A 12435-nucleotide genomic window follows, 5' to 3' on the forward strand; every position below is an offset into this window, starting at 1 on the left:
ATGTCAGGAGTGAGTGTGCCAGGAAGCCTGGCCTTCAACACACCTGTGACTCTTGTAACTCGCTAGCTCTTCAGATCAGCCTGAAGTCCTGACACAAAAGACACTGGCATTAGACTCCTTAGGGATGGGACACTGGGGCTGCTGATGGGCCTGCAAGTGGTGAGCCCACAGGGAGTAAGACACAGTGGACATACATACCCTTCCCGATGGGCTTCTCCTTTCTCCAGCTCCTGAATAACCCCCAGCAGCACTTTGATGGTCTCCTGGCTAGAGCTGATTAAGTTCTCCATCACCTGCAGCTGGGCCTTGAGGTCTACCACCTCTGTGTGAGGCACAATTTGTTGGCGTTCTTCATCCCCTACCCCAGCTGTGGGGCTAGGCTGGTTCTGCAGGGGCTGTTCGGTACATTCTGGGGACAGGCACTGCACTGGGGTTGAGCAGGCCACAGCAGAGCCTGTGGATGCCTGCAGCCCATTGAGGTGGGCAGCTCGCCTCTGCTCCTCATCTGCAGGGCAGAGAGACCATTGGCTGGCAGCAGCAGAGTTTGACAAGCCAGGCTCAGGGGCCCTGGTACTGATGGCAGGCGGATACACAGTGGCGACCTCTGTTTTAAACACCCTTCCATGGGTGAGTGGAGTGGGCTCCTCTGAGTCCAGGGTGCCCCTGTCAAGCTTAGCTCTCCCCTGCAGCTGGTGGATGGGCTCCTCAGAGGGAGGCCGAGAGTTCTGCAAAAGAGCCTCGGGGTAGCTAAGCACCTCTGGAGTCTTGCAGAGCTCTGCACAGTTGACCCCAGAAGGCTGGTCCAGTGCATTCACGTGCTCGTTGGAATGGAAAACCAATGCTGTGGTCTTGTGAATCCTTCCTGCACTGCAAGGCTGAGGGTCCTCCATGGATCCTGCCTCGCTCTTCTCCTTTGAATCTGCTAGAAACCCATTGTTCTGGCTTTTGAAGGCATCTGCAGCCGGCAAGCCTTTGAGACTGCCTTTCTTGCGGTCCAGCGGGAATGTCTGGTAACACTTGCGAAGGTCCGGTGAGGTCTGCACACCGGTGCTCTTGGTGACATTGGGAATGGATCGGCGTGCCGGCACTGTCATATACTTACGATAGGCCACCCTGCAGGACACAGCCTTGGCCTCTCGCTTCTCCCCCAGAGGTCCCGAAGACAACTGTGTGTCTCTCTGCTCATTCTGGGCCTCACAGATATCCTTAAAGCGCACCTGCAGAGCTTTGTTTCGCTTTTTGATCTGCCGGTTAGGGTCCAGGGCATATCTCATCTCCAGGGCCAGGCAGGCGGCAGGCTCCACTTCCTGCTCTGGTGTCGTGAGTATGCATCTGCTGGAGTCCTTGCTGACCATGGTGCCTGCATGCAGAGACAGCAACAGAGGCATCAGTGGGTCAGGAGCACACATGCAAAGGAGGCCGAATGGACTTCCAGCCAAATCACAGCTGCCGGCTTCCTAATTATTTTTAAACAGGTGAGGTCGGCCTTTATGTTAAGGAAAATCAGACAGGCGGGGAGTTGCTGGCAGGCACAGCATGAAATGCTTCTCGATATTAAAGCCTGCTTACTTTTCCATGTGGGATACACTCGGTTTTCGTTTGATAGTAATGCTTGTTTCCCCATTAGACAAACCTGTTTTACTATATTCATCAAGCAGCCCAACGACTCTGCCGCGTCAGATTTGCAAATTATCTTTTCACATGTGTGTCTCTGCTCCGTAGGCAGATGGTTTACCAAATGCAACTTATTTAGTTTAGGATTTTTACTATTTTTTTTTTTTTTTTTTGAGAATGATGTGATTAATCTATTATTGGAATCCAACAGTTTTAAAGACTTACTGGATATTCTAGGTTCTGCGTAAACGGATGAGGGATGGCTTTGCAGGCAGGAACTAGGGTCAGTAAACATCAGCCCTATGGGGAGACAACCATATTCCTGCACAGGGATATCTCTGGTGATAAGTCATGGTAGGGACTATGGCTTCCAGAAACATCAGTCATGAACATACTGTGGGTTTCCCTGAGTCTACAAAAACAGCAATACCATCTCTTTTCGATGATTTCATGGAGAATGGTATTTGGAAATTACTTTAAAAAATAAATTATTCATTCTAGAATCAAATTTTGTGTTTTGATCACAACCCTTGGGGGCTGGGGGGAAGGACAACAATGGTATTTGTTCTAGCATTTAAAAGCTGAAAGAAAATAAAATCAGGAGGCTTTTTGTTAATCATGAAGATTCATCTTGGGCTGAGCTATTAAATGCAGTTAAAGAGATGCAGGTGGCCAATGATTCTCTGGGGAATACCAGGAGGGTAAGTGCCTTCCCTTTATTAGATAAGCAGATTCGCAGCTGCTCAATGCATACAGAAGAACTTTCTTGGGAGCTGCACTTAAAGCAAGAGGATACAGGGAAGCTGGTCCTGACAGTGCCAACTTCTGACTCCAGCTACGTAGGAAGCTGAGGGAGGAAGATCACAAGTTCGAGGCCCATTTGGCTACAGAGTGAGTTCAAGAGCAGCCAGGACAGCTTAAGGACCCTTATTTCAAAATAAAGTAAGCTCTGTGGTAGAGTGTTTTCATAGTATATAAAGAGGGCTTGGGTTCAACTCTGGGTTTGGCAAAGCAAAAGCAAACAGAAGAGCTAAGCAGGGTGTTTGTGAAGTAGCCTTTGCCAGACTCCTGACAGTTGAGGATAGGGTGGTCAGCTTGATGAATGTGGGTATATGGGAGGTTCTGGTGTTAGAGCCCAAGTGTTCAAGGATGAGCCAAGGTCAGTAATAACCAGTTATCTAGCCCAGGGTCAACAGAATTCAAGCTCTGCACTGACACAGAGGCACTGCCCTGGTAGTGATGGTGACAGCGGTGGTAGTGTAGGCTAGCCCAGAGACCTGGAGGAGACTCTGGGGATACACCATGGCAGTGGAGATATTTTCAAAGTGACAAATGCAGATGAGGACAGGAATATGGAGTAGATTTTTTATTTTCCTTCCAATTGGTGTCAACATTCTCATGGCATGGAGGGAGGTATGGTGTGCCACTTGTTCAAGCTCACACAGCAGGTGAGAAAGCCCAGGGAGGCCCTGTCCCACCAATCGCTGAGTTCACACCTTTTCCAACAGATCTGTATACCCAACATACAGGTCCAATGCCTCTTCTGTCATTAATCCTCAGCCAGTACTTAAGGCCAGTAGGCATGATGGCTTGCTGAGAGAGAGGAAGAGAGAGAACCCAAGCCCATGACCTAGGGGTATTACATGACCTAGCCTTTTCTGCAGTGGGTTACACCTCTGCTACACTGGCCTTTGCCACCTTACAAGCCCCCACAAATGTTTACAGCATGGAAGACTCAGAGGCAAATCCAATGACCAATTCTTCATAATAATGCTGAAAATTAATGGGTAGTTATGTCTGGAGCTAGCTTAAAATCACCTCAGCATCCTCTGACTCTGTAGACCAGGGTTACTCAGCAGCTGCTCTAAGGTTCCATTAGGCAGGTGACCCACTAGTGATGGAAGGGCTCTGTACAGTGCAGAACTCTCAGCGGCCTCAGCCAGTGGCAGCCCTGGCTTCACCCAAACAGAAGAGAAGCATGTCTTCCACCCGGTATGACAACTAGCAATGTCACCAAGTGAGCCTCGCCGCCATGACAACCCTGCATTAGCCTTTCCAACAATGAATGCCCAAGCCTTCTATGCCACTGTCCCAGTCCTCAGAATCAAGGATTTCAAGTAGGTGCTAGGGATATCTGAGGGCCTCTGTAGTCTGAAACTCAGCCTTTGGGACAGTTGTAGAGAGGAGGAAATGGGAATAGAATGGACCAGAGACATGATACATTAATTTCAAAGCTCGTATGTTGGAGGAAGGGGATTATGCCTGGAGTGTGAGGCAGGGCAAGCCTGCCAGCACAGATAATAGCTATCTTTCAGGGACACTTATCCCAATGGGTAAAGGGCACATACTCAAAAGAAGTTGTTGTGGGCAAGACTATTGGAAACTGGGATACTTAATAAGAAAATTAAATCCTAACCCTCATTGTTTTCTGCATCCGTTCTTTGGCTCTGTTGCCATCTAGGTGTGTCAGAATGTATTGTGCCAGCATTCTGAAGGAGACCTTCAGACTAGGGGAAATTTGAAAGAGAGAGCATTTTTACAAAAAGCAATTTACTAGTAATTTTTCAGCTCTTTTCCCTGCCAGTCCTGAAAAATGTGTGTCTGAGTAGGTTTGTCCTGCCTCACTATTCATCATCAGGATTTGCCAGGAACTGAACTGAAATAATTTTCTTACATCACTCCGCTGCTTTGCTGAGTACTAGACCTGACCACCAGACTCATAAAACAAATCAGAGGAATTAATTGCTGGTGGTAAAAGCAAAATAGTAAAAAACAAAACCACCCGGCCCTTCATGCCTTAACGAGTTGCTAAGTTTGTAAAACACAATTCCCTATTAGTGAAAATAATGGTAACTCATAAGTAAGTCCTTTCTTTTGACAGGACAGTCCTGGGGGTTGAACCTAGAGTCTTGTGTCTTCTGGGCAGGTTAAGATTTTATTTATATTGTCTTTTTAAATTACGTGTATGTGTATGTGAGTGGAGATGTTCCAACAGGTTAGAGGCATCAGAATCCCTGGAACAGAGTTAGAAGGCTCTGGGAGCTGCCTGTCATGGAGGCTGAGACTGAAGCTTGGGTCATCTGTAAGATCAGTACATATGCTTAACTGCTAAGCCATCTAAGCATCCAGACCCTACGCGTACACTTCTTCATGCTAACAAATGCCAGCCCGTGCCTGTGCCTTTCCCTCCCATCTTCTCATTTGACCCTCAAGTTACCCTTGCCCATTGGCAATGCTCCATTGCTAGGCTGGGACTATATGTTGAGACTCTGAAGGGCACACCTGGTGGTCTGCACTCTGAGTCCCTTTGAGTAACATTCACCGAATACCCTAAGCAGGAAAATCTGTCACTTGGCATGACCCATGGTGGACTTCGGAAAGTATCAGCTCAGCCAGGCAGAGTTGCATGTCCCTACAACTCCAGCATGCAGGAACCAAGAACAGGAGGATCACTGTTTAAGGCCAGTCTTGTCTACACAACAAGTTCTGGACTAGCCAGTGTTACTTAGCAAGGTTCTTTCTTAATAACAGCAACAATAACAATAATAAAGCATTGGCCATCTGAAACATGAGTCACTCTCCTGGTGTTCCAATATTCTGTATCAGGTGTGGGTCATGGAAGACCTCCAGTGGTCCTGGGACATGCCTGTCATTGGTGTACAAACTAAGGGTTGCTCTGAAGTTTGAATTGACTGTGAGACTTGAATAGTATTTAAAAAATGACTTCCTTGGGTAAGTTACCCCATAGAGCTAGAGGTTTTTCTCCTTTAGGTGAATCTCTTATCTGTAGACCAGTGGAGTCCATAGTATATATTGGATTTCATGGGGAAATGTTTTGGAAAGTGGCAAGTCATAGTTGAGCCTGCCTGGCTCGGGCAGCTCTAGATGCTGGGGGAGCTGTGTGGAATACAAATGTCTTAATTACTCTCTCGAATTAAATTTCATAATCAAATGTGAGTTGTAAATATATAAACCCTGTAGCTTTAAATTAGTAATGCCATGTCATCCATCTCTGTACTGTTTTAAATTAACAGCATAGATTTAAAAAAAAAATAATCAGTTCAGTCTGAAGGAGTGAGAATGCGAAGTTACTAACAACCTAACAATAGGTAAACAGTCAAGTAAATGATGGTGTGTGCTCACTCGCTGTGACCATTGAAATAATAATTATAAGGATGGTTTAATATCTCTGCAAAACAGGAGCTAATATTAAGGGAAAGAAAATGGCCTACTAAGTTTTGCTGGGTAGAAACAAAGCAAAGTGGTTGTTTTTGTACTAAAACTTTACCTTTAGTGAGAGTGTCTTTCCCATGTTGATTTGAGGGTGATGGTGGAGAGGGACACAGTGCTGCCACCGTACAGTTACACTTAAGCATCTTGTCAGCAGGCCTTTGTAAGTGTAAACCCGCTCAGAGAAACTCCCTGAAAGGACCAAGTTGGGGTACCAGCAGTCCCCAAAGGCCTTCTTTGATCACATTGATAGAATGCTGAATTTTAAAATTATAATAGTGTGTGTGTATGTTTGTATGTCCAGGTGTATGCCTACCACATAAGTACTTGTGTGTACAAACATGCTTACATGGATTGGGAGAATTAACAGACCATGCTAGTATTCATTACTATGAAGAAGAAAATTACCACTGGTTTGAATTTATAATCAAATCGATTTGCCCTGAGCTCTATGATTAGAGTCTCCAGGAAGTCTGGGGTTTTATCAGCTGATGGGAAAGACTTGCTTCTATTCTGCCACCAACATACGTCTCGTATTCCCAGGATTCATATATGTGTCCCTGTAATATGGTATGTGTGCCTTGATTGTTCCTCTGACAGGTGGGACTGGGGAAAATTACCTGCCTTGGGGTCTTCCATCACTTTATATAACAATCTAAAAGCCAGCAAGCCATCCCATGAGTGCAGAGAGGAACTACAGGACAGAGCTGGCTTCCCAGTGGCTCTCCTGCAGTCGAGGCACCTTGGAGCCAGAGATGCTGGCTGCAGTTCAAGATTAATTGGGTCAACATTTTATTCCATATGCTATGGGAACGCCTGTACATTAAGCTCCTAGGAGTGAGGAAAGGGGGAAGTGGATAAGCTGGTTTTTAACATGGACCTTCCCAGTGGGGAAGGGAGGTAGGCTCTCCCTCACTTCAGGGACTCCTCTGTACAGGGAAAGCTTTAATGTGGAAACCCGGTTTACAGTTCTGAACCTCTCTTCCTTGAGGCAGAGGTAGCTGTATGGATGCTGGACTGTGTCTCAGCACATGGGCTGGTTTAATCTAACACATGGAGATGCTCTTTTTTTCCCAGACAGCCATTCCCTCTTTAGAGGCCACAGCATTGAGTCAAAAGGGATGACACTAAATAGATTCGGATGCCTTTCTAGGGTGGACAGTAAGTGAGGAGGCTGCATCAGGGATAGCAGCCTGGCTTGTGGGAGGAAATCAGGGAAGATACATCCAGCTTCTGTTTTTTTGGTTCTCTCTCCCCTCCCTACCCTGCCTTTCTCTCTCCTTGTCTCTGTCTCTCTCTGTGTCTCTGTCTCTTCTCCCTCCCTTCCTTCCTCCCTTTTTATCTCCCTCTCTCCTAGGCTGGCCTTGAATTTGCTATATGTATCTTAGGGCAACCTTGACTCACTTCCTCTGGTGCTGGGATTATAGGTATATGCCATTGTGCCTAGTTCATGTGATGCTGTAAATTGATTCCAGTGTGTTGGGCATACAAAGCAAGCCATATGCCAGCTGAATACATTTGCTACTTCTCTTACTGAGTAGAATATTCAAAGGTAGCCTGAATCATTATGAACTGATGGCTTTCTTGTTTAATGTTGGGGATAGGGTTTGTTTTTGTTTTTGATAAAAGACAGGCTTTGAGCAGAATAAAACCGTCTTAATTAGGGCTCTGATCTGTTATTATCTGTGTCGTTAAAATATATACATCACAAAGACAAAGCCTTGGAAAAGTCACACCAACTGTATCAACCATTGCTGGCATGCTCACACACTGTCCTGTTCACAGTGAGTGGGCAGAAAGGCATGGGTGGTGTACTCCATCCAGGCATGGACATTTTTCTTTGGTGTAGAGGCTCTAGAACAGTGGTTTTCAACTTGTTCTAAAGGAGTGGGTCACAACCCCTATGGGGATGAAATGACCCTTTCACAGGGCTCACCTAAGACCATGAGAAAACATAATTCGTAACAGAAGCAAAATTAGAGTTATGAAGTAGCAACAAAAATAACTGTATGGTTTGGGGTCATCACCACATGAGGAACTGTATTAAAGGGTCACAGCATTAGGGAGACTGAGAACCATGTTAAAGAATAGCTTATCCACTTCCCCCTACTCCTTAGAAGAAGCTTTCCTCTTCCCTTAAGTTCTATCAAAGACATTACCCTTCGCTTCCCCATGATCCAAACAGAATCTGAGTTAGTATTGAGGTATCAGCAGAGTTGTATGATGTTTGTGAAAAATCATCTGGGAACCCTGCCTCCTCCAAATGCGGTGTTATGTTGATCAACAAACAATACCCTACCTCACCCTGCTCCCACTGCATTTGCAACAGCCAGCTTGGCAATCGATAGTGGCCAGAGTTAGGTAGACCAGGTTCTGACTCTGCAATCCAGGTTCAATCGGCTTTGGGTAAAGGATCCCATCTTCCTGTCTCTGCACCTCCCCCATGAGTCATGCCAGTCGCAGAGAAGTCAAGATGTTGGAAGGTGGTTCTGAATGCTGCTCATGCGCACATTTCACTGCTATAGCAGGCCCCCTACTTTCCCTGTATAGGTTCCAGATAATGAAGAGCTCATCAGATAGCCACCTGGAGCTCCTCGGAGGTTGGAGCTTGTAAAAGCTGATGCAACAAACACTAAAGAGGTGGCCTTCCTTTCTTAGATCCTATGGGTTTCTTCTCATAAAAATAGGTGTGCATGTACTGGGATGGACTTGGAGAGTCTGTTACCTTTTACTGTACTGAATCCAAACTTTTTTGGAGGGGTGTGTGTGTGTGTGTGTGTGTGTGTGTTGTACCATGGGCCTGTGTGGAGGGCAAAGGTTGGTGTTAGGACATTTTCTAAGTTTTTCTTCTACCTTACTTTTTCCTAGACAGGGTCTCTCACTGAGCCTGGATTGGCTGGCCAGGAAGATCCAGACCTACCTGCCTCACCTTAAACGGGGCTTGATTTACAGACATGTCCTGCCACACCTAAAGAAAACCTGCAGGTGCAGGGGCTCAAAACTCAGATCTTCCATGTTGTGCTACACACGTGTGCTCTACCCACCAGACCTTCTTCCCAGTGCATGTTTTAACCCATTTAACACATTTCCACTCAGGATTGAGCTGAACTCCCCAACTGGAATACGAACTTTCTCTTCCTTTGCCTTAAAGTGCCTCTTGTGAGCAGAAGCTTCCCTGCTCCATGTCACTGCCACCTCAGGACAGCATCTGGGGACGTGCAGGGCAGGACTTCCTTGCAGAAATAACCACCATGTATAAGAGAAGTCATTTAGAACTGAAGATACAATCTGTCTTTCTGGCAAGTCCACACAGGCTTCTATCTCTTAGCCTCAAAAGGATCCCCACCTCTCCACGTCTGTATTCTCCTTGGTTTGGCCAGGGTGTTGAATAGGTCTGGGTTCACAGCGGCAGCAGCTAAGCCAAGAAGAAAGAGCCACGAGTGCTTCTTATAATCGGCTTCTATTTATAAGCTGATTGCTGAACACAGAGAAAACGTCCTGCCCCAGGAAGGCGTGTGGATGGCCTGTTGGCTGTACAGAGCTAGGAGTGTGTGTGAGACCTGGGCACCTCTCGCACATTTTGTTGACCAAGGTCTAATGTGGAAAGACATCCTGATTTGAATTCTCAAGGCCTTCTGGCTTGTAGGCTACAAATGATAGGGGTTGCTTTAATCTGACGTAATTCACAATATAAAGCAGGGGGGGCCTTCTTCCTTGATGGATGATGGCACGGGAGGGTGACCTCAGAAATTACTCACTGACCTGAAGATTGTTTTGTCAGTTTAAACAAGACTTAAGGGATGGGGAGATGGCTCAGCTGGTGAAGTGCTTTCAAGGACCTGAGTTTGATCCTTACAACAAATGTGAAAAGCCAGAAGTGGTGTGTGGGTTTCTAATCCCAGTACTGGGGAAGTGGAGACGAGTGGGCATGGGAACTGCCTATCCTAATAGATGAGTGAGAAACCACATGTGAGAAAACAAAGTAGACAGTCCTGAGGATGACCTCTTGTGTTAACATGCTCACATTTGGATGCTTGCCTATACTTGTATGTATAGCTGATCCCAGAAACACACATGTACGTGCATGTTCACACACACACACACACACACACACACACACACGCACACACACGCACACACACGCATGCACACACGCACGCACACACGCACACACACACACACACACACCAAATTTTAAGTTAGGCAGAGAGAGTGTACACAGTTAATTGTTTGGAATGTGAAAAACTGATGAAATACTCTGACCAGAATGACTAACAGGTATTTGCTGCAGGTCTGCAAAGGGCAAAATTTCAGTGTTAAGAGTATTAGTGCAAACTGGGCATAGTGTCACTGGGGAGTCAGAGGCAGGTGGATCTCTTGAGTTTTAAGACAGCTTAGGTTACATGGAGAAACCCTCTATCAAACAAACAAACAAATAGAAAAGGAAAGTATGGTGTCTGGTAGTGGGGAAGAGAGAACAGAGAAATTGTGTACTTTTTAGACTGTGCCACCTCAATAGTTGTCATAAATTATTTTATTAAAATAAATCCCATCTGTCATGAATCCTTGTGTTACTTTCTCTTCTATTCTATACTGGCTAGTCGATTCTTCATTTCCTCTCTTGACCAGTAGCTAGCAGCTACCATTAGCTTTGTCTTTTTTATTCATATTACAAACCCAGCTGCTACTTTGAGATCGTAGGCATCCCTTTCACACTCTGTCCTCCATGCTGAAGGTATATCCCCTGTGCGCATCAACCTTAGCAGTGTCTCTGCTGCACTGGGCGGGACCTGTGATGTTTCTGACAGGTGGGGAGTGTGGTCCATCTTCAGCCTAGAAACACAGCTGCCATGTTTACCTCAGCTGAACTTGCACAAAGGCAACCTGGTCTTAGACGCAGCCTCTGGACCTAGCTTGCAGGGGTCCAAAGCCCCACCTCCTACTTGGATTGCTGTCCCATCTTCCAGCAATCTGTGTTACTGACAGTATGATCACTTCAACTCAATGCTGCCTATCGAAAAATTACCTCCCACTAATATCTATGTTTCTTTGCCATTGCTTCTCTTATTGACTTCCTTTCCATACCCTTCCCCTCCTCTTCTGAGTCTTTGAGCCTTTCCCAAAGCCTGCCTTTTATTCTTCCCTTATCTGTCCTTGGAGGCTCTAAGGAAACCTGCCTCTCTCTCTCTCTCTCTCTCTCTCTCTCTCTCTCTCTCTCTCTCTCTCTCTCTCTCAGCCACGTCCAGTTGAGCAGCAAGTTTTGTTTTCTTTAAAGCCTTCTTTACTCTTTCCTATCCTATTCCTCTTACACCTTGTCAAGAATTCCCAACACTGAAATTCTAACTTTCCTACACCATCAGGAGAGCACACTGTGATCATCCCTACTGTGCAACTTTCCTTCCCTTGGTTCACTTTCCAAGACTGTGTGCCTCATCTACCACTCAAGGCTCATTCATTGCTTTTAGATGGCATAGACCTTGTCTTGCTTCTGGCTGTTTCAGGTATTTGCATGTGGAAGGTAACCAGGCACCCCGCTGGATGCTTGGTACTTGTAAAACAATGAGACATAATCCTTAGCTATGTGTCATCCTGTAGGTACTAGGGACTAGTTGCTGAGAGTGTTCCCGGGATTGTGGGCAATTGCACTTGAAAGCATGCAGGAGGTGGCCTAATGTATTAAGTTTCTGTGCAAAGCCCCACTAAACCATGTCTGATGTTCCTGTCCTGTGCCCTGCTATCCTTCAGTAGTTGCTGACTGATTTCAATATACATATCCATCATCCCGGGAGCAGAGGCCCTTCCCATGATCTGGTCAAGGAGCTGTAGGATGAGTGTGCAATATTAGTGATTTCCAAGGATTCTGTCTGCATTCCCATGGGAATCTTGGCTGTATAATAAAGCTTGGGCAGGAATAAAAGAAAGAACAAGTTTTCATTAAGTTTGAAGTAACCACTACCTGGAGTTATGCAACATCCTTCCGCCCCCACTGATGCAAGAGAAAGAGATGCCATGCATACTCACAAGAATAAGGAGATGACTTACTAATGGGGCAAGTTTTGTGTTTAATTGTGATGCATAGCAGGGACTTGATGACATATTCCTTGCAGACATTTGACTTGCTAACAGTAGATTTTTCCCCCCAATGATTTTTATGATGTAGTAGTTACCAAATAAATTAAGAATTTAATTTACACATCTCAATGGCTCCAACTCATATACAAATTTCAGAGCATAGCATCTTTCATAATCCGGGGTTTAACCAGCTGTAGAGGAGGTGCTGCTGGCCTTTGAGGGACAAACAACATTGTTGGGTCCAAAACACAACATTATACCTTGGTACCCAGAGGCATATCAAGGTCTGGATGGAATCACATTCATTCTCCATACCCTGAATGTGACCAAGGATGTATGTTTTTACTCACTAAGTACCATGGGTCCTTAGGACTATATAATTCCCCTCTGCCTTTTTATTCTAAGATGGATGTGGGGATGGCAGGCCTAAAAAGAAGGACAGAGTAAGGAGTGGAAAGACACACTGGTGGACAGAGACAGGGACATCCTGACAGGAAGGAACACTCAGTAATGATGAGG

At 45.8% G+C, this 12435-nt stretch overlaps 2 protein-coding genes across 3 annotated transcripts in view; one reads left to right on the top strand and one right to left on the bottom strand.

Moving 5' to 3' along the window:
- The window catches only part of Dock1 (dedicator of cytokinesis 1), a 503223-nt gene that overhangs the window by 251922 nt on the left and 238866 nt on the right, over positions 1 to 12435 (top strand). The window lies entirely within an intron of this gene.
- Insyn2a (inhibitory synaptic factor 2A) overlaps positions 1 to 12435 on the bottom strand; it is a 57086-nt gene that overhangs the window by 37056 nt on the left and 7595 nt on the right. The window contains exon 2 of the mRNA XM_034495036.2: positions 199 to 1360. Within this exon, the coding sequence (XP_034350927.1) occupies positions 199 to 1355 (1157 nt within the window). The 5' untranslated portion in view covers positions 1356 to 1360. The remainder of the gene's footprint in view (positions 1 to 198; positions 1361 to 12435) is intronic.

The sequence above is a fragment of the Arvicanthis niloticus genome, chromosome 1 (assembly GCF_011762505.2).
Source record: "Arvicanthis niloticus isolate mArvNil1 chromosome 1, mArvNil1.pat.X, whole genome shotgun sequence".
NCBI lineage: Eukaryota > Metazoa > Chordata > Mammalia > Rodentia > Muridae > Arvicanthis > Arvicanthis niloticus.